Source organism: Nesoenas mayeri (genome assembly GCF_963082525.1).
Source record: "Nesoenas mayeri genome assembly, chromosome: 16".
Lineage (NCBI taxonomy): Eukaryota > Metazoa > Chordata > Aves > Columbiformes > Columbidae > Nesoenas > Nesoenas mayeri.
In genome coordinates, this window is record NC_137562.1 from 9,486,107 (window position 1) to 9,509,537 (window position 23,431).

The window sequence follows — 23,431 nt, forward strand, 5'->3', positions numbered from 1 at the left end:
CATGTAGTGGTCAGAATATTTATACCTGTGTCAGCTGTGCAATTACAAGGCTAATGCAAAATTTTCTGTGTCCTGAAGCCCAATATAGGTCAAAAGCGAGCTAATTTTGAATTAAGCTAGGTAATAGCCCAGGCCAATTTTATGGCTCAGACCATCCTTCCAGTGAATTTAACAGCTAAATTGGGTACTTTTACCTTCATAGTCTAAAAGTTACAAACTTATCATGCAGATGAAGATATTACTAACCTTCCACTAATGTTTAAAGGGAGATTTTACTCTTTTTCTAAATGTTATAGTTCACTGGTATTTTCTTAGAAATATGATAGGAAAGATACCTTTTACTTTTATGTGGCATTTCTTGCGCAACATAAAATTCACCGAGTGCCAGAAAAAATAAAAGAAACTTCCAAGAGGAAGAATCCAAGACAGCAGTTAAAGGGATTGACCCAGTGGGTCTGGATGTGCCAGGGATGGACATCAAGGGTGATAACACAGAGGAGAGACGGGCATATAAATCCCTCGTTCTTCACACCCGTGTTTTAGTGGTTTTGCCAAGAAATAAACCCCTTTCTTTAATGCAAGGGCTGTGGGGCAGAGGCTGTGTTTGCTGATGGATACTTCAGCTTTTGTGGAGATGGAGTAAATCCCGCGTCCCTCAGCTGCTTGGACCTCTCCTCTCTCCATTCCTTCTCCAGCATAGAGAACTGGGATTTTCACCCCTTTTCCCAGGCAGGGAGAAGAGAAACAGGCAGTGTACTGGGCTTTACTTCTAGAATGAAACGGTGCCTGATGGCACATCAGACTATAAATAGGTCGGGACATAGGAGGAGAGGGGGCTGTCAGACCTGGCTAATCCTGGCTCGGTTAAGCCACCTTATGCCCGGCCTCTGAGAAGCTTAAAGTCACAGCTGTGCGCCCAGGTCGCAGCCCAGAGAAAAGGGTTTCATTAAATACATGAGGTCCCTGTGGACCATCAAGTTCAATTATCATGCCCAAGTGGAACCGTTTTCTTGGAAAACATGGCAATTTGTCCTCAAATGTTCAGCTACGTGAATTAAGAGACAAGAGTGGGCAAAATTTGAGGGCAGCTGAAGTTTAGCGCTTTGTCTCCATCCATCTGGCTTCAGATTCAGGTCCCAGCTGAAACAATTCCTGCACATCCTATTTCAGCTCAATTCCTTCCCCCCCAAAAAAATCACCAAATGATTTGCAGTCACTTAAGAAAATAGAACCCCCCTGAAGGGCTGCGCAGGCTGCATACATGCAAGGCGGGTACCTCCCACCCCTTTCATTATCACCTCCACTCCATCCAGCCCCCAGATTAGGACCTGATGCTTTAAACTGTGTCAAAATTCCCATTTGCCCAGACATAATAACTGAGATTTTTTTTCTTTTTTTTTCCAAAGAGGTCCTGCACAGTGTGACTGGGAGAGCGAATAATCTGCACTGCCGGTAATTTGTATGTATCTGGGATGCGAACACCCCGGGCTGCCTGCCTGGATTTGCCTTCGCACTGAGGGTGTTTCTTCCTGTGAGTAACGTGTTCAGCGAACTGAGCGCTTGTGTTTTTGTCTCTATAAAACACTCCTTTGGAGGCGGCGGTTTGGGCAGAGCAGACAGCAGCCATGGGGGATGCCTGCCCTGGTGTCACCCCAGAAGCCCTGCCAGGGAAAAATCTGGCTATAAATTGCTATTTTCTTCCTTTTTCCCTTGCAAAGCAATAGAGTTATTTTCCCTGAAAAGCATAAAGGCAGGGCCTTGTGCTGGCCTCGTGCAACAGCCAACGGAAAAGCAGATCAGAGCGTGCTGGGCAGCGGGTGTTCTCCAAAGAGCAGCTTTATAGAAGGGGTGAACACTCTTAGGTTTCCTTCTTCCCATGGTTGGGCTTTCAGCTGCCTCCACACCAGTTTTGGAGGCTTTGCAGCCATATGTTTCAGCATTTACTGTCTGCTGGAAGTAGACAAGCTCAAAACACCCAGACACTGGTCATCCTCATCTGTACAACATGCATCCCGCAGCAAGTCTGAGTGCCAACACCGGTGCACATAAACAAGGCATTCCCATTCCTGTTAAGCCTCAGTTTAACTGGGGTTAAGATGGGATGGGTTTCCCCACTGCATCTCCCAGAGATTTCTAGAGCACGTTTACATGGGGTTGGCTTTGAGGTCAACCTGTCCAGTCCCTGTGCTGACACGTTCCTCTCTCTGTGTGTTTGCCTGGCAGCAGCCCCTGCCCAAGGCACCCAACAGGAGAACACTTCATGAAATGTTGAATGTGAGAAGGTTTTTCAGCCCATGCAGACCTGGAGAGGGGAGACGAAGACAGAAATGATGGGACAGAAAGGCAGGCGAAGGAGGAGGAGGAGGAGGAGGGGAGTATTTTGAGGCCCTGCACTCAGCGCATGCTGCTGATACCTTTAAATTGGAGCCAGAGGCTTAAAAATAAACTTGGGAGGTGATAACAAAATGCCCAAGCCCTCTGGCCACCCGGCCAGCTGGGGACGGTGTCTGGTGTCACCCCGATGGGACAGCAGCATGCCCTGGATGCCTGCACCCCTTGGCACAGGCTGCAGGTGAGGACAGCAGAGCTGCTCCCGTCACCGCACTGATCTCACTTCAGTTCATTCTCCTGCCTTGGTGGCACTTGGGTCACTTTGCTGCATATATTCCAGAAAGGCAGAGCACAATTTCCAGCCAACAGGTAAAATGCACTGCTCACATATCGTACTTAAGGAAAGTCACTTATTGCATTCCAGGACATCCCCTTTTCTAATTTAAACATGCCCAAGTCACCTGTGTCAGGCCACGACATGAGATTGCTTTCACGGTTGCTCTTGCTCTGACCCCAGTGTGGCTGCAAAGGCTCCAAGCAGAGACAGGATGATCCTAACGTGGTATCTGGGGTGAACATTTTGGATATTTTTTTATCCATAGGTGGCAGCAGCTGCCTGCACCGGACGGACGCTGCCCAAGTCCCAAACCCAGCACCAAGCAACACAGCAGGGAAAACACAGCCCAGGAGGAGCAGGAGGGCAGAGCGTGAGCACAGGTCGTGTCTGCTCCCTTCACTGAGAGATGTCCCCGAGAGAGCGAGAATTAAGCAAACCTCTCAGTGGTGCAGGATTGGGCGCTCTGGCACCATACGGAGCTCAGGTTTGTATCTCTGCTGTGCCTGGAGTGAGCGCTGCCATCTCGCCTGGGTGAAGGGTGATAGGGAAGGGGCTGCGTGGCGACTTTCTCACCAAATTCCTGAAGCCACCAGGAAGTCACATCCCCAGAGGAAATCTGGCAGCAGCACTGAGCTTCGTTGGGCACTGGGGTGTCCCATCTGTGACATCCCATGAGTGCTGATGGAATCCAGAGGCGGCAGCTCCTGCAGCTCTGCAGCCTTTGCTGGCTTCCAGATTTTCTGCCAAGCACAAAATGTGACATGAAAGGTGATTTCCCAATGACACACGCAACCAGCAGATAACAAAAGCCAGTTTCCATCTGTAACTTGGAGCCCAGAGAGATAGATTTAAAGAAAAACAAAAGGAAAACACAGGAACCTTGCTCAAAAGCAAACTGCACGGAGAGTTGCAGTTAACTCAGAGGCTCTAATTAGAGGAAAATCAAAGAGAAAATCTATCAAAATCTTGTAATCTGCTTGCTTTCAAAACTACTGGTTCTTGATCAATACAAACAAAATTTATCTTCTCCTCAATACACTCAGGATGGGCTTTATCCTGGGAAACGAGATGGATGCTCCACCTATCCCCCCTGGCTGCTCTGTCCCACCGGCACTGCTCCCGCTGCATCGCTCAGGAGAAATTGATTTGGCTTCCGGATGAAGAGCAGAGCAAGGCACATTTTGCTGGAGGCTGGAATTCATCTGCACACAGAGACTGATCTCCCCCCATTCATCCCCTGTAACTATAGGTGCAACATCATGCTCCTGGTGCGATCTGCTTAATGAGCTGCTTCTTTAAAAAGCAGCCCCAAAACGTGGGTGTAAGTGGTGTCATTGCACAAAGGGACTGGGAAGTGCTTGTTCATCTCTATCCTTAATTAAAGCAATTAGCCCACTCAGGCTTGGTAGGGTACAAAGCCATCCTGTACCAGTTGGGAAGAATATATTTCATTATAAAGTATACTCTATATCAATTTACTCTTACTGCTCTGTAGATCATTAAAGAGACTTGGGGTGCAGGGAATCACCTCTCAGGAAGGAATTGAGGAGGAACCTGAGAAATTACAGCAGCTTCACTAAAACAAAAGTAATTTTTCAGATCTGAAGCACACAATTTTTAGCTTGTCTTTCACTTCTTGGCCAGAAAAATCTTCCAAGCCTGTGCCCTAGAACACACCTAGAACACGGGAGAAATGAGTCCCATTGCCTGAAGAGCTTGTGCTACAATGGGCTCCCTCCTGTCTCGGAATCCTAAAATGGCTCAGAGCATCACCTCCCAAAATCCCCACTTCCCACAGCTGCACCCAGACTGTGAGGTTTTATTGCAAACCCTCAGCGTGCCGGGCTGGAGCACTCTGCTTTGAAAGATTACTGAGCTCTAGAGAGACAATAAATTAATAACACTTTAGCTATTGCAAATATCAAACCGCCTTTGTGGAGATAACGCAGGGCTCTTGCGCTGCTCGAGAGTGCTGCTCTCATGAAAGTGGATTCACTTTTGTGTTCTCAACCACATTTCCATTCCATGCAGAAAGTGATTTTCTGCAAGGTTTCTGTTTTAATTTTACATAGATACAGCATTGCCTCTGTTCTCCAGGACTCGGACCCTGCGGTACCGGTGGTTTATAGACCAGCATCTCTACAGAATTATACCGGTATACAAACACAGAGGAGTTGTATACTGGTGTGGGTTGTACTCAGACCTTGCTGCAGGTTCTTTCCTCTAAAATACTTTTCCAGCCCAGCCAGCTCGGAATCCCTTCAAGTCCATATTTATGTTTTGATTCATTTTTACTCGAATTTTAGAGCTGGCATCAGGCCGTATCACTTGAGCTCTTTTGAACCTCCTCGCTCAGAACTTCCAGTGTTATCCGACTGCTATGTGGAACCTTCTCCTTGTGGCGCAACCGAGACCCACCGCGGCCCCACAGCTCCCGGCGCTGCGCACACGCTCCTGCGCAGGCCCCACCCCTCGCAGGAAAGGGGCGTGCCCCGGGGCGCGTTCCCCATCCCGATTGGTGGCACGCCCCCGCGGGGGCGTGGCCCGAGGAGATAGATAAGGGCGGGGGGCGGAGCCAACAGCGCCACGGCTCACGCCGTGCGGAGCGGGCGCTTCGCTCCCGGAGCGGCGCCGCCGCCGAGCGGCCCCCGCGGCCCTAGTGCCCGCCCGCTGGACCCCCACCGCCACCCCCCCAAGGTGCGCTGCGATCGGGCGGGAGCGGGGGGGCAAACGGGGTGGCCCGTAGCAATTTGGTGGGGGGGAAGGGAGGGTTGCTTTGGGAAAGGTCAGCCGCAAGGCTGCATCGAGTCCTTTTGGGGTGAAGCTTCTGGGAGATGGCTCCGTGCCTCAGTTTCCCCACCTAGGGGTTGCTGTATTAACCGGGATGTTAGTGCGTGGAGGACGTTTTGTAACAAGACATCCAACGAGTGGGTCTATCGTTAGACCAAGGAAAGCCTCATCAGAGCTAGGGAGGACTTGGGTGCTCGGGGTATAGTGGGGGTTCCGGGGCGCTGGGTACTCACAGCTGTTCTTGCGGGTGGCGATGGGGTCGGTGTCCTCTTGCAGGCCCAGGGGACTGTGCCTTGTGCTGCCAAGCGGCGCCGTTGATTGAGCTTGCTTGAAAGAGAGAGGGTCAGACTCTGAGGCGTGGGAAGAGTCAGTGTCTGAGCAGGGAGGTGCTTTGTATCAGGAGGAGAAAAATATTACTATTTCTCCAGCACAGAAGTGGGCATGTTGTGGGCCAGGGAGAGCCATTTTCTTGCCCGTGGAGCTGGGGATGTGTTGTGCATGGCGGCGCACGGCAGGCAGGTTTGGCCGCAGCTTGGGCCAGGGGGTGGTTGTGCTGCTGGGGACAGGCTGGGGCTGGAGCCCTTTGCACGAAAATCCTTGGTATGCGCCCCGAGCAAAACACTCCTTTGCTACTTATACAACCTCTGGCCGAGATTTCATAACTCCCAACTGCTGATGCGGTGAAGGGAACTGGATTTCTGCACAGAAGCAAAACACTCGCTCAGGGAAGCTGCTGTGCAGACTCGCCAGCCCTGGGCTCTGTGCGAGCAGGCGTTTTCGAGGAAATTATTTTGGGTTTGCATGTAAGAGGTCTACAGCTGCAGACTTAAACCGTGTGTAGCACCGTCACCACTAACCTCCATCCCCAGTGCGGGGCTGCCGTGATGGTACACATGTCAAATCTGTGGAGAAATCACACTGGGACCATTCAAATTCCTGCAGTTTTCTTGTGGCTGGGTGCAGGTCAGGCCCTGGGTGGGTGGGGGCTGCGGGGGCCCCTCTGCAATGACGGCTGCCCCTTTGCTTGCAGGTTTTAGATCTGCACAAGAACCAAGATCAAGAACCATGGCATCCATCCCATCGGGCGGCTCGCTCATGGCCACACACAACTACTACAGAAGTAAGAGCTCAGGGTGGGCTCGGCATGGGGGGTGCACGGACAGGATCCTCTGCCAGGCTTGGGGGGACGTGTTTCCAGCTGAGATGAAGCCAGTGTTGGGTGTGAGCTTCCAGCTGATGCCCCAGGAGAGCTGCCAGTCTCCTTGGTGACAAACCAGGGCAGCCACCAGCCATCCCATCCTGCTGCTGGGACCCTACTTTGGGCCACTGCAGCCCCTGCCCAGTTGTACCAGCTGGAGATGGGTCTCACAATCTCCTTCACTTGTCATTAAAGTTGTCGGTGGGGGTAAGTGGCGGTTTTAAATGAATCTTGCACCATTGCTGTTGAAATGAGTTGTAAAACCAGTCCAGGCAATGGCAGCTGCTGGTACATCTCCAGGGAAGAGACTTTCTGGATTAATGGATTGTCTAAACCAGAGGAAATTAAAGTATTCCCTTTGAGCTGAAACTAGTAACAAGCTTGTAGCAACTGGACTAAACCTGCATGGATTATATGCAGAAATCTGCATCTTCTCAACCTCAAATTATCTGCAAAGGCCTCCAGAGTGTTGCATACAGATGCAAAACCATTAAATAATGTCCTTGGGACTGCAAGTGTTTTCCTACATGTGTGTTTAGGTGTTATTCTACTTCCTGCTGTTAGCCAGCCTGTCATCCCTCCAGTGTTTTCTTCCTAGTGGTTTTTATTGATTTGCCACTAAAGCTGGGCAGGTACTAGAGGGAGGTGGTGATGAGACTGAGCCTTGTCACCCCAGGGACAGCTGGACCAAGGCTGTGCTCTGCTTCTCATGGCATGACCAAGGGTCGATGGTGGCTCTGATGGCCATGATGTCTCCACAGGGCGCCTGAGCTCCACATCCAGCAACAGCTCCTGCGGCAGCTCTGAGTATTCTGGGGAGGTCATCCCCCATCCCCCAGGTAAGTGACCCCTGCCCTGGAGCAATGGGGGGACACTCTGCTCCCAGTCCCTCCACTGCAAATCTTACTCGAGATGCCCCAGCTTCTCCTGTGGGATGGAACTGGGGGGCAGTGGGCTGCACTGACCCAACCCTTCTCCCAGGTCTGCCCAAGTCCGACCCCGGCCACTGGTGGGCCAGCTTCTTCTTCGGGAAGACAACTCACCCAGCCATGACAACTGTGTCGGAATCCCCGGAGAGGTGAGTCCTTTCCCTGGATGAGATGATGCAGAGAAGTGCCAACGCAGCACCCAGGGCAGCTGGGGACATCCCTGGTGCGTCCCTTGAGGTGCATCCTGACCCAATGGGTGATGGCTTCATGCCCAGGGCACCGAGTCCTTCACTGCAAAAATAAACGCAGAGTCAGAATGAAATACCTTGATGTCGGCCTGACCCTTCCTCTGCTCTGTCTTGCAGCTTGGGGGCGCTGCAGGTGACAACAGGACCCATGGCGTGTGGCCCAATGGCAGCCCCAGGAGCGGGACGGAGGCGTCATGCCAGCGAGCCCAGCTCCGGGCCCTTGGCGTGAGCTGGCGGGTACAGCCCCTTCCCCCGTAGAGTAGGCAAAAGTACTGCTTTATAAGAAAAAAAAGAAAGCACAGCAAAGCCCCAGCGATTCCCACACCAGCCTTTTTACTCTTCCTTAATGCAACGACACCCTTTTCTGCACAAGCTTGGTAACACGTTTTATTTACCTTGTACTTGTACAATGGCAACTAATAAAGTTGAGCAGCCTTTTAAAACTGGTCTTCATCCAGGGTGGGAGGGCAGAGCTGTGGATGTTGGTATGGGAAAGACATGGACCTGTTGGAGAGGGGCCAGAGGAGGCACAAAAAAGATGAGGGGGGGTGGAAAATCTATATGAGGACAGGCTGAGAGAGATGGGGGTCTTCAGCCTAGAGAAGAGAAGGCTCCAGGGAGACTTTATTGTGGTTGTTTTGTACTTAAAAGGGGCCAATAAGAAAGATGGGGACAGACTTTTTAGAAGGGCGTACTGCGACAGGAAAAGGAGCAATGGCTTTAAACTAAAAGAGGGGAGATCAAGGCCAGACATGAGGAAGAAATTGTTTCCACTGAGGGTGGTGAGAGCCTGGCCCAGGTTGCCCAAAGGGATGGTGGATGCCCCATCCTTGGAGGCATCCCAGGCCAGGCTGGATGGGGCTCTGAGCAACCTGAGCTGGTGAAGATGTCCCTGTTCATGGCAGGGGTGGCACTGGGGAAGCTGAGAAGGTCCCTTCCAACCCAAACCATTCTGATTCCATGTCAGTGTGGCTGGGCCGGGACACGTCACAGTGTCCGACCGCAGCACTTCCAGCAGGATCCGGTAATTCCAGATGGCACCATCCTGCCAGCGTGACTCACCGGCGCGTGTTTGTTTTGCATATGAGCAGCTCTGGCTCTGCCGTCGCCTCCCCCATCCTTGGCTGCACAGCCTGTCCTCGCTGGCACCAAACTGGTTTTGCTCCCAGCACATCGCTGCCCTGCTCCAGTGCTCCATGAGGTAGCAGAGAGTGCCCGGGGAAGGGTTTGGGAGCAGAGGGAGCTCTCTGTGATGCAGGAAGGGATGAGCCTTGCTCAGGGCTTGCATTTTGTGGGGCTGATCTCAGGCTGAAGCTTGTGGTCAGCTGGCACCTTGGGGGATGCACTGGGCTGGGAGCCCGGCTGGCCCATGTATTCTACTGCCCAAAGTGATGTTTTGACTGATTTTTTTTCCGTGAATTAGTTTAGCCCTTCTCTGGTCAGCCTGAGAGCTAAGTGCTGCTCAATAAAGCACTGAGCAAACAGTGTGGGGGCAAAGTCCTCATTCCTGCTGGAGGCAAACAAAGCCCTGGCAGGGGTGGATTTAAAGGTGCAAAATCTTCCTGCTCTGGTCTGCTCCCAGTCCCAGCATGAGATTCAGGACAGTCCCTCAGGTTTCTATCGGAGGGATACCCAGCACCCATGGCACCAAACCCCCGGGGACAGACATCCCTTCCTCTGCTCCCTCGTGCTGCATTTTGGCTATTGATTAACTCACATAATTGGGCAAAAAATAGCTGGTGCTTTTCACTCACTCTCAGCCCTTGCAGCAGCCCCTGTGCCACCCCGCAGTCCTCGCAGGACCTCTCGCTCCAGTCCTGGAGTAAGAAATATTTCCTTTCGTTGCCTGACTCTTGCTGCTCAGGGTTTTTTTAGGTTTTTTTTCCCCTCCAGCAGCTTTGCTTCCCCGTTACCCTTCAAAGACCAATGTGGGACCTTAAAATAGAAACAAACTGTGCAGCTCAAATAAATACATTGCATTAGCCTGACACTCTTTGTTGTTTTTTTTAAATCCCACTCAGTCAAGTTGAATCTGCAAACAGGGCACATGCCAGGCTGAAAGCAGAGCAGCCTTTAACAACACGTGTTTGCAATGGCCACCCGGGGGGGATTTGGAAATGCCCCAGCAACTCTACTTTTGAGATGGATTTTGGGAAGAGCCCGTAGCAGCCTGGACTTCAGGGGACAGCTGCAGCGCCCAGTCCAGGCTGAGATCCTGGAAGAAGGTGAGAAAATCTGGGCTTCCCCCCGCCGCCCCAAACTCTACTTTTAGAAAGCAAGTAATGACTCAGACAAATGCCAGAACCCCGCAGACCGCGCTGGAGGGCAAGCCCGGGCAGCAGGTCGGCTTTTAAAGCAGCTATGGAGGAGGAAGGAAAAGCTCCCATGGGCAGCGCTGGCTTGGCCCGTGTCCCCATGTCACCCTGGCTTCCCCAGGGACCCCAGCCATGCACGCTGCTCCCCCCACCAGCCCTGCTCACCTCCCACACACCCTCATCCTCCTCCAGCTTGATTTTTTAGCTCCATCTGGTGGCAATCAGACCTGCAAATCTAATATCTTGCTGCAACCACCGTGTTGTGCCCACACCACACATGTCCCAGCCCTTTGACATGCAATATATCCATCACCTGCCACACATGGCTTCAGTCCTTTAGTTTCTTGTAGGAGGAACACAAAGGTTTAACACACACTTGGATGAATGGAGACCAAAGAGACACGCAGATGGTTATATCTGGGGTTGCAAGAGGAGGACTGGTTGCAAACCATCATTTTCTGGGTAGGGAGGGCAGAGCATCCAGCAAGGACTCAGTGGGTGGATGCACACACGTTTATTGATAAATACACCGAACACACACTACAAGAAAAAACAAGCAGAGCCACAACTGACCACAAACTGCAAACCTTCACGTTGGCGCGGGGAGCGGCAGGGACCTCCCACCCCACCGGCTGGCTGAAGATGTAAACTCTGGGTGATGCCTTCACTGCCATGTGGCTTCTCCAGGCTGCTACACAGCGAAGCGCCGGCCATGGGTTCTCCACAACTCATCACCTTCTCCCTTGGCCACCTCCCTGCATCCTGACCAACAGGGACCACGGGCTGTTTTTTGGGGGTAGATGTGCTTTTCCTGGAGCCCTGTCAGAGGGCAAAACCAGAAGGAAGGAACCGCTTGGCAAGAGCTGGCCTAGAGGGGCGTGTGCAGGAAGGGTGGTGGGAAGGGGTCCCTCAGGAGAAGGAGCTGAGCAGCCGTCTGTAGATGAAGCCCAGCTTCTCGCGCAGGGCCAGGAAGGTGGGCCGCTCCTCCGTGTTGCCGTTCCAGCACTCCAGCATGATGCTGTAGATCTCAGGAGGGCAGGAGCTGGGCCGGGGAAGGCGGTAGCCCCTGGTGATTTGCCGTACAGTTTCTTGGTTTGTCATTCCTGCAAGGAAGGAGAAGATGCGCCTGAATCTAATAGCCCCAAAGGATGTCCTGAAGGTATCCCTGCAATGGGCCAAGATGTCAGCTGGTGCTGCTGTGAAATGGTGTCTCTCTGCCATGAAGCTGGTAGAATAGAGGCTATGGGAGATCATCCAGCCTGAACCACCTACCTACCCGCATCTCCTGCACCCACACTGCAAGCACTGAACCTCATAGAATCATTTCAGTTGGAAGAGACTCTCAAGATCGTTGAGTCCAACCATTAACCTAAGACTGTCACTAAACCATGTCCCTAAGAACCTCATCTACACATTCTAAGTAACCCCCAAAGTGGACAATAACTTGCTTGTGCTCTTGGAGCTGCTTCTACATCCACTGTAGAAGGGACAATACAACAATTCATGACATGTTGGCTTTTGGGGACCGTGAACAAGCTGCCCAGTGTATGGACAGAGTGGTGGTGGAGGGGGCTGGCTGTCCTACCTTCGTATGGGATCTGTCCGTACGTGAAGACTTCGTAGAGCAGAATCCCATAGGACCAGACATCGGACTTGAGGGAGTAGGTGCGGTAGTTGGCAGCTTCCGGGGCCGTCCACTTCACCGGGATTTTGGTGCTGCTGCTGGTGGAATAAATGTCATCCTGAAAAACAATGGGAGATGGGTCACGAGGGCTAGTCTGCTGAACACAGCCGCTGTTTTGGGGGCTTTGCTGGGGCTGTGGTCTGGGAAAGGGGACAGCAGGGGAACAGCTGCAACATAGGACAACTGGGTGGCCTGGAGTGATGGGAGGGACCACAGCATCCCACCAACCAACCTTGAGGAGACGGGCAAGTCCAAAATCAGCAATTTTGCAGGTGAGTTCCTCTCCCACCAGGATATTTCTGGCTGCCAGGTCCCGGTGGACAATGTGCTTCTCCTCCAGGTACCTCATCCCATCCGCCACTTGGCAAGCAATGTTGAGCAGGTGGGAGGTGCTCAGGGACTTCCCTTCAGGACCTGTTAACCCAGATAATCCAAGCGTTGACGGCAATCTAGCAAGGTGGGAGTTGTTTGTCTTGTTTCCCTTCAAGACTGGTTACCCGGTCAGGAAAAGAAAGGCCAAGAAAAATAAACTAAAGGCTGGGTGGACCATGGTCTATGACCAGCTCTGTGTGTGAAAAAACCAGTGGGAGGTTTGGCCATTTCTTTCCTAATGAAGTTGCCCAACCAGAGCAGAGGGGTTTCTGTGCACTGGTGAAAGCTGGCAGATCATGGATGGGTGAAGAAGGAGGGATGAAGGCCCCTACCAACATGCTTGGGCTCCCAGGGACCGATATGGACCCAGCCCACATGGACATCAAAAGGATCATGACACACAGTGTCTTGGAGTCACCCAAGACCGTCTCCACCAAGCACCCATGGATTGCTCTGCACTACCGCTGATCTAAACAGAACCAAAACCAGGCTGGTGTTCTCTTAGGGTCCCCACTTGGGTTTTTAGGGCCATTTTGGGGCACAAAAAGCTTATACAGAGCAGCACCAGGACTCACTGTTGAGGTAGCTGTGGAGGTTGCCTTTCCGCATAAGCTCAGTGATGATGTACACGGGCTCATCCAGTGAGCAGACGGCATGTAGCTGGATCAGCTTCTCATGCCTCAGGCGCTTCAGGTTCTGAATCTCCTTGGTGAAGTCTTCTGCCTTCATGTCAGCTGGGGGAGAAAGCCAACACAGATGTTGAGAGCTACTTATGAGGATGTTGGGAGCTTAGCACCTCCAGCTGGGTTGAGGACTATTTTCTTCCTCACAGCCCACCCCTGCTCTCAAAGTTTGTCTCTGCACATGCTGTGTCTTAGACCAAAACACCCAAAAGGTGTTTTCCATGGGGCTTTGGATCCCATTTTCAGGATTGTAGTCCCACCAGGACTTACCACAAACCCACTGGACTTGACATGATTATCACAAACCCACTGGACAGAGCCATGTTATAAAGGTGCAACCCAAGCTTAGGTGGATCCACAGAAGTAGTCCAGTGGCTGCTTGCCACATCCTACCATAGTTTGCTTGATAAGGTAGACAACAACAACCAAGAGGACCAGGAAACAAAAACAGGTGAACAACAAGGTGGTAAACGAGAGACTCAGTTGGCCACTGTCAACATCTGCTCCTCCACCTACCTTTTATGATCTTGATGGCCACCGGCACCGTGTTCCTCCACAGCCCTTCCCACACCTCACCAAAGTAGCCTTCACCCAGTTTCCTCCGCAGGGTGAACTCCCAGCGTGGGCGCTCCCAGCCGTCCCTCTCGGGAGGAGTCTGTGAAAGGGGCATTTCACGCTTGGACCAGCCACTGGGCACGACCTGCTGGTGGAGCCTGCACCAGCTCTTGGTGCCCACCAAGGTCTGGTGGCCACAGAGGAGTGAGCAGGACATGGTGCTCCACCACCTGCATTGCACTGGTGTTACGGCCTGTGTATCGCTTTTTCCTCTGCTAAATGTATCCTGTTGTGATAGGACAAGTGGTGATGGTTTTAAACTAAAAGATGGGAGATTTAGACTAGATATAAGGAATATTTTTTTCCCCTTAGGATGGTGAGAGCCTGGCCCAGGTTGCCCAGAGAGGTGGTGGATGAACCATCCTTGGAGACATCCCAGGCCAGGTTGGACAGTGCTCTGAGCAACCTGAGCTGGTGAAGATGTCCCTGCTCACGGCAGGGGTGGCACTGGATGCACTTTGAAGGTCCTTCCAACCCCAACTGTTCTGAGATTCTATGATTCATTGGGGGCACAAAACATGCAGGGCATGCCCTGCATCCCCTCTGCTGGGAACCAGCATGCGTGAGAGGGGAGATTTTTGGAGACTACATGGAGCATTAGGAATTCAAGTCATAATTCTCTCCTCATCAGACCTCAAATGTGGCTTTTCTCCATTTCCACCAATAAATAAAAATGAGTAAATGGGTATTATTGCATATTATGGCTGACTTAGACTTCAGCTCATTAAGCATTTCTTTTATCTTACACCTTTCAATTTCTCTCTCAAATTATGCACATGCTTAATTGTTATTTCTAAGTAATAAGTGGTGGATGGAATTCTAATCAGGAAATGAGCTGGCAATATGGGATTAATACTCTAATTGGATCTATGGCTGCCACACTAATTGGCCTGAAAACAATATTAAAATAATGTGGTCATCTTATACTCTAGGAAAAAAATTGGAAGCACAGGTATTTCCAGATACAGTATCGAAGGGATGTACAACAAAATGGTTTCTAGTCTTTGAGATGGAGAAGACATTTCAGGAAATCCTGTGCATTTTGGCTGGTTAAAAATACATATAAGAGCCATGTGCAGCCTTAATATCTCTAATTAAAGGTGATGCTGGTAGCCATACTAGTGGTGTACTTTAAATTTAGTTTAATAAAGCTCTAATCACAAATAGACTAATTATTCCTATTTTTCCTTAATTTATCTTCCTTTTTTTTCTGCCCTGGCCACACTGTTGGTGTACGTACCGCGGGGCTGCAGGGCTGCAGCAAGGGGCTCTGGATGACCTTCCAGTGCTCGGTGTAGAAGGCCAGGAGCTCCTCCATGTTGGGGAAGGGACGTCCCTTCTGGATGTAGAGGCTGCCCCTGGGGCTCTTGCAGATTCGGAAGTGACTGACCTTCCCATGGTTGCGAACTGTGGGGAGAAGCCCAAGTAGGGAGAAAAACTCAGCCCGTGCAATCACCAGTTCCTTCCCACCTCCCTCCTGACTCACACCTTCTCTCCTTTGCAGGCACTCGGTCTATTAATTCACCCTAAAGCCACCCAACTCACCCCTGGGGTGTCACATCCCATCCCAATTGCCCCATTTGCTCCCACCTCCTGGCTCAGAAGACTCCTGGCCATGGGCAAACAGAGCTCGTTTGGACTGGAGAAGTGATACAGTGATGATATTAGTTTATTAGCAGGAATAATTCCCACAGAAACAACCTGCTCAGAGCTCATTGCTGCTCAAGGTGGATAAACCAGTATCGGGGGCAACCTCCCACAGACCCTCTGCAGCCAGGGGGGCAACGGGTGGGATGTGGGTTCACCGGGAATTTCTCCAGATTGTTTTTACACAGATGGGACCTGGTCACACTGGCACTGCCCGACCCAAAACTCCCTGAATTCAGATTTCTGTGTGTGGGAGCAGCACAGGCTCTGGCAATCTGGTGCAGTGACATATTTTCAGACAATGCTCAGATGACAAAAGCCACTGGAATGAAATCCTGGGACTTAGCGCTACAAAACCATCATTAAGCTGCTGTGAACTGTTGATGGCTTTCATATCCTGGATGGGAGACACATACTTTCTTTTGTCACAATAACTCAGCAATCCAAACCTGCATCTATTAGCTATCCCCATTCTTTTAGAAAGCAGTTGATTCACTTTAACAAGATGCTGGAAAGCATTTTAAATGTATTTCCATGTTTTTCACCCCGTGCTGACCAAGCCAGGAGCTGCCTTAAGGACTAGCCTGGCTCCTTTCCCTCTGCTCATTTTCTCTGGATAATTGCCACTAAATTACCTGAGAGAGAGTACTCGCCCTTGCTGCTCTCGCTGTCCCGGACGAGGAAGGAGCCGTGTTGGTTAGGAGGTGAGAGGAGAAGCTGTTCAGCTTCGTTTCGGCTGATCTTGCTGAAGTACCAGCTGGGGGAGAAGAGCAGAGCAGTTAGAGGTGCAAAGAGATGGCACATGGATGGGGCTGCATCTATCCCAGGGACTTCTGCACCTCCTGAGCAAGATTTACTCCTTCCCACCATTCGCTCTGCTCGGCAGCCACCAAGTGAGCAGTTCAGTCTGTAAATGTGTCTCCCTGCTCACACCATCATCACCTGGAGTTGCAATGTTTTTGCAGGAATACGTTGCATTTTATTGCAGCTTGCTGGCTACAAACCATTTGCTCCAGAAGTGTCTGCTCACAGTTGCATTGAGCTGGCCAGGTCTCAGTGTTTTCATCAATGAAAATATCTCTGGAAATTGCCATTTGCTGCTCCAAACATGGCAGCGTTGGCTGGGGACCTTGGCAGCATTGAGCCAGGAGGGAGGACCCAGCCAGATCTTTCTTCTCTGCCCCATCAGTGCTGAGATTTGTCATGAAATCTCCAGCGTGACAAGGCAGAGTGGCTGGTTGGGTCCTCAGTGGGCACACAGCAAGGGAAGGTAGAGGCTGCTCCATCCTAACACAGCCAGGACGTGAGAAGCTGAGGGTTTCGTCATTAACTGAGATCAGCAGCGTCTGAGAAGCTGTGCAGGAAATTATGTGAATTATACATGCTGGGGTTACACAGCTGAACAAATTACCACCCAGCCCCGAGCCGTGTGCTCACTCTGGCACGGCGGCATCCCCTTCCCCTCCAGCCTCAGGATGGGGCTGCGCACAGGTTGTGTGTGAACATACAGACACACGCTGCTGCCCACCCAAGTGTTTTGTGAGCGGGACCAAGGCAGGACCTGACCCCTCCGTCCTCCTCAGTTTGGTCCCAGCCAGACTGGCTTTGCCTTTCCCCAGAGCAGCTGCAGGGTGGGGAGCAAAGGGGGGTTCTCTCCCATCCCACCACCTGCAATCATCGCCCCTGAATTCAGGGCACCTTCCGCAGCCCCCCTGAATCCTTTCCATCACCCCTGTGCTCCGGCAGCACTGCATGAGCACCAGGGATGTCTGCAGGGCTATTACACCCCCCATCCCCACGCTCCCCATTGCTCAGCATGTCTCAGGACCTGCTGTGTCTTGGGGCGCTTTGCCCGGCATGTCGGGACCAGGCTGCCTTATGCAATGATGAGCCTGGGCTTTCCCCAGCTGAGACATCAACCTGAGCTCCACATCAGGTGGGAGAGGCACCAGCAAGGAGGGAGCCCCCAGCCCTGGGTTAACAGAACACGAATGGCAGCAGCATGATTTATCCCTACAGAGCTCCAGGCTTCCCGGCAGGTCCCAACCCAAACTGCTTCACCCCACAGCTCCTGGGCTCTTAGGACTCAAGCATAAGCTTCCCCAGCTCCCTCCCTCCCCTTTAACACAGGGGAAGAGGAGCTGGAACCCATTTATTTGGCACCATAGCTGCACCCATCCACACTAACACACTGAATCCAAGCCCAGAGCCACCCCATCCTGTGCCAGGGTGATGCACCCAGGAAAGGGGACCAGGCTCTCTTTCCCTGGGTACATCCCCCAGCTCTTGCTCCCTGTGCTGAAAACCCCCACCCCACTGCCATCAGCTGCAGGAGCTCCACACCAGGGATTCCCCTCGGTCCCACCACCGCTGGTGGCAAAAGCAGGGGATAGGGAGCTCCTGCTCCCCACTGCCACAGAGGGACATGCCACCCCAGTCCAGCCTCCATCCCCCAGCGCTCGGGGTACTTACGGGCGATGAGCTGAGGTGCCCTGGCTGAGGTTGGCCACGTAGGCAGCAGGGACATAGCCCACGGCCGGCTCCCCCAGCAGCCGCCGGGCTAAGACATACTCTCCTTCTTCTCGGAGGACACGCAGTTTGTCCCCTGCGCTTACGCTCAGCTCGTCCGCGCTCCGGGCTGTGAAAGTGTATAAAGCGATACAGAGAGAGGACGTGGGGATGAAGGAAACAGAGTTTGGCTCCGAGTGCAGCGAAATGGAATCGGAACCGAGATACCCCAGCGAGCAGCTCTCCGGCACAGAGCGGGGACGGAGCTTGTTCCAGAAGGATGTCAAGAAGGTCAAACGCTTGCGGACAAACTGCTCCATCGCTGGTGGATGCGGTGGGTGAGGTGGTCTAAGCCACCACGTTGCTGAAGGCCGGAGGAGGGGGCGATCCCGGGCTCACGGCACCAGGCAGGCGGCTCATGCTGCCGTCCCGCGTCCCTCGCGCGCGTCTGGGCCCTTCCCGACCAACTTCCTATTTCTGAAAGTGAAACTGGTTGATCTGGTGGGACGAGTCTGCAGGTGGGATGAGTCTGCAGGAGGGAGTCCCACGCTCAGACCCGCGGGCACATCTGGGAGCCGGGCACAGCTGGAGCCGGGCTCACCGCTCTCGAGAGAGGAGAATGACTTATCTTTTTTTTTTTCTTTTAAATTATTATTTTAAAGTGTGCTCTCCTGCCTGTTGCCAGAGCCCCGGTAAACACAGATCTCTGTTCTTCAAGCAGCTCTTGTGATAAGTGGCTGACTCCAGTTAATAGTCTTGATCTCACTTATGTGGGAGGATATTTTTTTGATTCATAAGAAAATAATTTCATCCACAAATGTGTGAGAGTTAGAACAGATTTAAGGAAATAACCTTAGAGGAGATCTGAAGTGGTCTGGATATTTGCCAGGTGGATATTGTGGGGTTTATAACACAAGATCCTTCTTCCTTTCTGTCTGCAGTGGCCTCCCAGGCTCACCCTGCCAAAGCATTTCCCTCTTCCCGGTAATTCCTCATTGCAGAGCATCTCCAGGGAATCCACTTCCCAGATCCACTGGGATCCAGTGCTTGCTCAGCCTCCAGCAAAGATGGCCAAAGGAACAGAGATTTCCATCCCACATCTTGCACGTGCATTTTCAGATTGCTGCTCTGGTGAGAAATCCCAATGCCAGCCCCTCAGCCCCAGCCTGGATTTTGTCACTTAACTGTTCCATCTAATTACCGAGAGTTTTAGCCCTGGCAAGTCTGCTCCTGGCTTCGAGCCCATTATTTTGATCCTCCTTTGCTTATACTTGGTCTGGGTACCCCATTTCTAGATGTGCAGTTGCGTTTTGAAAGAGGTTGCTTAAAAAAAAGAAAAAGGAAAATTTATTGTAGGGGTCTGACATGCAAACTGCAAGCCTGTGGTGTATGAGGAGCAAACTGGACCCGTTCCTGGGCCAACAGCTCTAGCCTTGCTGTGTCCTGGGTGTCCCATGATGCCCAAACAACCTGCAAAAGCTGGATCTCTATATCTGGGTTTGGGCTCAGCTTCATCCCTGCTCTGTACCAGGCAGAGAAGGGCACAGGGCAGGATAGTGCTCCATGAGCGCGCTCTGCTCCGGGTGCTGCTGCACAGGTGGGAGCAAGAAAAAAAGTCATTAATATTCTGCTCCCTACTTACCAAAGTAGCACCTGAATACTTGGTTAATTCCCCCGAGATCTTTCCCCACTGCCCAGCAAACAGCCTCACTTGCTGCCATGAAGGCATTTGTAACTTCTCTGTGTGTTTTCCCCACTTCAGTGTGCGGAGGATGGAGCATAGAAAGGTTTGCAACACATGGGGAAGGGAAAATCCCCTCTGCAGCACTTCTGACAAGTCTGTTCCTCACCTCCCGCTCCATCAGGAGGAAAATGGGTTGCTTGGTTATGCATTCAGAGATTATCTGATTAGATTAAGCACTGAACGTTTATGCCTTGCTGTTTTGACTGGGGACTTGGTAAACTTGTGGTTTGCAGGAGGCTAGAGCCTGATTTACCTTTACTGACCTTTGCCAGATGAGATTCTCTAGTGGTACAAGTGATAGACAAGTGCAGCTGATGTATAACGCGCGAGGCTTTGGACCTGGATTTGCACCTAAATGAAAGAGTACTTCCAAATGACAAACAGCCCTGAGGACTAAACGCTGCCTCCGAGCTGAACGGACCAGACACACATAACACACACTCATCGCTGCAAACCCACGTCTGCACAGGACACGCGTGCACGGCGCCATGTCCCACGTCAGCAAACAGGAGATAAATCACAACCTTTTTCTAGTATCTTTTTTATTTTCCTATTCAGTTCCATGAGCATCCCTGCTGCTTTGAATCCCTTTGGTACTATAACACAACTAAAAATTAAAAAAAAAAAACAAAGGGGGAGAAGAACAAGCACATTCATCAAAGTTTCTGGTCCTTGCACTGTGGGAAGGAAGGTGGGAGAACAGAGGAAAGATAAGGAAGGCACAGATATCTAATGGATCAAGTATTTTCTCTTTAGTCCCTGTGACCAGCTTACAAAGATGTATTAAAAACCAATCTGTCCAAACAGATTTGAGGCTATGGTGGATACACAGGGACTTCCTAGCACCACTAAAAAGCACCTCCAAAGAGCAACCAAACCAGCAAACCTGTTCTGCAGAGCTGGTTACATAGTCCTGGCTTAGCTGCAGAGCACCTGGGAGCACTAAACACAAACAGCACTTTGCATTCACCCGCGTGCCAAATACTGCACATCATGTTCTCCTGTACAAACTGACAGAAACCAGCAGCTCCTCTCCACTAATGAGAGCGCCCAGTATATCTAATCATCTGAGGTTCTGTTCCAGGTTCTGTTATGTTTACACTCCAAATACATGTTCCAACAAAGAGCCTTTTGGAAAAACAAAAAACAAACAAAAAAAAGAAAGCAGAATATAAATCAAATTAAACCTCTAAAGGGGCAGAAAGTTGGAGAATTAAGGTCACGGCAAGGAAAATGTTTCTGAGCACTGGGCATATGACAGTAGGTCACTCGCAGGGTCACGTCACTGAGGATGCACCACTTGGTACCCAATGTCTGGCAAAGCTCAGCAGCTGATCTCAGCACCACGGGTGGCTGCGGCTCATGTCTGGCATCCCGTCCTGGAGCACCCAAACAGCCGGGGGACTTCCCCAAGCCCTGAGGTCACCCCCTCGGGGCTGGCAGGGACAGCAAGCTCCGCCCAAACAGTGCCAGGGCCCTCAGGTTCCTTTTGGTCCTTCTCTTCGCACCAGAAGATGGCTGAAGGTTTGGTTTGGGTTTCATGTTTGTTTATTCTTTCTTTCTTTTTTTTTTTTTAAGATTTCTCCAGATGCTTCCTGGCACTACAGCGCATTCAAGAAAGGTTTTGCCTCTTAATGAATTGTTTCAGTTGGGTGCCCATGGGACATTTCAGACAAAAGGTGGTGGATGATGACAGCATTGTGTGGGAAGAGGAGAAGAGCAGAACAGTGACACTAAAGCAGCTTCAATTATCCTCTGTTTGCAGGGACTGCAGAAGAAAGTGGCATCTCAGCAGATGGCTGGTCCGTTACCATCCGAGAGGGCAGAGCCCACCTCTGGTGGCTGACAGGCATAGGGATGGTGGACAGGCAGTGCAGAGGGTTCAGTACAGGCAGAAGTACAGTTGTCCGGGGACAGGCAGCAGTACAGGAGGTGTGAGAGGAGGCAGAGCATCACTGGGGCTCGTGGCAGCTGTTGCTGAGCCCTTAGGAGTGGGTTGGACTGGCTGGTGGAGAGGGGGAGTGCAGGTCACAGGGCACCTGAAATGGCAGAAAAAAGGTAAAAAAATTAAATGGGAGGCAGCTGGAGGCAGAGAGAGATGTTTGTGCAGTGCCTGGCAGGTCTGGGGTGTGCACGACTGCAGCACAAAAACAGAATCACAGAACAGTTTGGGTTGGAGGGGACCTTCAAAGCTCATCTAGTCCAAACCCCTGCAATGAGCAGGGCCATTTTCACCCAGCTCAGGTTGCTCAGAGCCCTTTAAAACCACAGAAATACTTTCCAGGGACCCTGTAAACCCTAGAGTGGCTCTTCAAGGATCTGCAAACAACAGCAAGGAAAAGGCAACTCACACAATACACAGCAATTTATGTCAAATTTCTAAAGGGGCATCACTGTTCAACTGGAAAATCTATAGGGACAAACACACCAAATTAGACTGGAAAACAGTGTGGCCAGTCTCCAGGCTTCCCCTTCTGCTTTTTGCTGATTACTAACACAGACCAGCCTTTGCTCACCTTCTCCTGTAATCTGACTTCTGGTACAGACTGCCTGGCAGAACAACACTTCTGCATAACTCCTCTGCTCCTGTCCCTGGAGTAATCATTTGCAACATGTAAAAGCCTTTAAACACCTCCAGACTGGCAGGTGCCAGCAAGCTGTTCATCCTCTCTTTCAAGGCTGCAGGGATCCCCATGGAACGCAGCCTAAGGGAGCTCAGTTTTTGCTCTTTGTGTCCCAAAACACAGGTCTAGAGGTCGTGCAGCTTCTGCCAGCACCCTGCACAGCTGAGCAGGATCCCCAGGCTGGAAGGTGGTGACAGTGACTTTACACATGCGCTTGAACATCCTCAACTTCTTGGCTCGAGCTGAGCAAACAGAGGACTGGTCCTACGGAAGAGAGGTGCGCCGTGACTCACGTTGAGGGGGAAATCTCTGCCAACATGTACGCAAATGATAGATTACTCCATCTGCCCAGATGTCCTGGTTACCCTGGAGGGACCAGTCCATCTACTCCATCATGGAGCTTTGTGATATCTCTCCCCACAAAGGTCCTGTGGAGGCTGTTGGATTTGGGGTTGGGATATTAAGTGTTGCTAGAAGAAACCTACCCAGAGTCTCAGGAGAACCTCACCCAGTCCACCAAGTCCACGCTATACTTATGTCTTTCCCCATCTTTGCCAAACCGGTTCTTACAAGACCTCCAGGAATGGATATGCCACAGTGTCCCCAGACAACCCATTCCAGTGAGTCACTAATCATTACTGGTAGGAAGGAGTGTCTAATCTGCTGCATTTAAGCCTATTACCTCTTGTCCCATTCATCACCAGATTGCTCCATCCCCTTCTGCAAGTCTTTATGTGAAGACTCCTCAGGTGTCCCACTACATGCTCAGCAGCACCACATTGATGCACCTCTTGGATCCCAGTCCAGAAGAAACACACTGACCTTAGAGAAACAGGCAACATCGTCATCTTTTCCTCCATTTGTCTCCAGTCTTCTTCCCCTGTCCATGTGTGCTGATGTTACTGTGGTGCCACCTCAGCTGGCTCTCTAGTGCATTCACCTGGTGGGGAGGAGAAAGCAGCAGCTCTGAGTCTGCACCTTTGCGCAGATCATCATTAACCTGTCCCAAATCCAAGAAGAAAGTGCCAGCTCAAGTTAACCTCCACTGAGGCTCAAACCTGTGTTTTACTCTTTGGTTGCAGAGGTCTGAGCTCACAAAGCCAGGCTTAATCTCTTCTCTCCTTACTCTACCTCTCCTGTACCTGCTGCTAGTCTCCTCCGATCAGGTGGTTGTTCTTGGCTCTGAAGGGCACAGAAGTCACAGAGGCTGCCCATAGCTAATAGCTAAGTCCTGTTCCCAGCGTGACAAGAAGACAAACATTGAGGCACAAAGTTTTACCTGTTTCTGTAGAGAAGCAACTGTCTTCTCCAGTACAGCCACAAGAGACTCAAGATTCTCTCTGGATGATGGGCTTGGAGAAGGTGCCTCGTTCCTGGGGTCAGGGATACAAAGTGAAAGGGATTAT

General features: G+C 51.4%; 3 protein-coding genes across 3 annotated transcripts in view; 1 reads left to right on the forward strand and 2 right to left on the reverse strand.

Moving 5' to 3' along the window:
* The first annotated feature begins 6,492 nt into the window (after positions 1-6,492).
* On the forward strand, positions 6,493-8,157 carry PPDPF (pancreatic progenitor cell differentiation and proliferation factor). Its single transcript, XM_080354526.1, has 4 exons — positions 6,493-6,578; positions 7,418-7,495; positions 7,638-7,734; positions 7,951-8,157. Exons 1-4 carry the CDS (start codon positions 6,524-6,526, stop codon positions 8,060-8,062), a joined length of 342 nt encoding a protein of 113 aa, XP_080210652.1. The 5' UTR covers positions 6,493-6,523; the 3' UTR covers positions 8,063-8,157.
* A 2,900-nt stretch (positions 8,158-11,057) lies between these two features.
* On the reverse strand, positions 11,058-17,977 carry SRMS (src-related kinase lacking C-terminal regulatory tyrosine and N-terminal myristylation sites; the record flags this gene model as incomplete). Its single annotated transcript, XM_080354446.1, has 8 exons — positions 11,058-11,251; positions 11,734-11,890; positions 12,065-12,246; positions 12,780-12,938; positions 13,404-13,542; positions 14,743-14,909; positions 15,785-15,906; positions 17,622-17,977. The coding sequence occupies 8 exons, from the start codon at positions 17,975-17,977 to the stop codon at positions 11,058-11,060; spliced, it is 1,476 nt and encodes a 491-aa protein (XP_080210572.1).
* Positions 17,978-20,226: 2,249 nt separating this feature from the next.
* Positions 20,227-23,431, reverse strand: part of LOC308046598 (peroxidasin homolog) — a 37,965-nt gene continuing 34,760 nt past the window's right edge. Inside the window, exons 22-24 of the mRNA XM_080354545.1 lie at positions 23,305-23,398; positions 22,848-22,965; positions 20,227-21,440 (exon numbers count right to left, since the gene is read on the reverse strand). Of these exons, the coding sequence (XP_080210671.1) occupies positions 22,870-22,965; positions 23,305-23,398 (190 nt within the window). The 3' untranslated portion in view covers positions 20,227-21,440; positions 22,848-22,869. The remainder of the gene's footprint in view (positions 21,441-22,847; positions 22,966-23,304; positions 23,399-23,431) is intronic.

Coding starts and splice junctions, on each gene's coding strand:
- PPDPF (XM_080354526.1), top strand. CDS start 6,524: ATGGCATCCATCCCATCGGGCGGCTCGCTCATGGCCACACACAACTAC. Junction 6,579..7,417: donor CACACACAACTACTACAGAA/GTAAGAGCTCAG, acceptor ATGTCTCCACAG/GGCGCCTGAGCTCCACATCC. Junction 7,735..7,950: donor GTGTCGGAATCCCCGGAGAG/GTGAGTCCTTTC, acceptor TCTGTCTTGCAG/CTTGGGGGCGCTGCAGGTGA.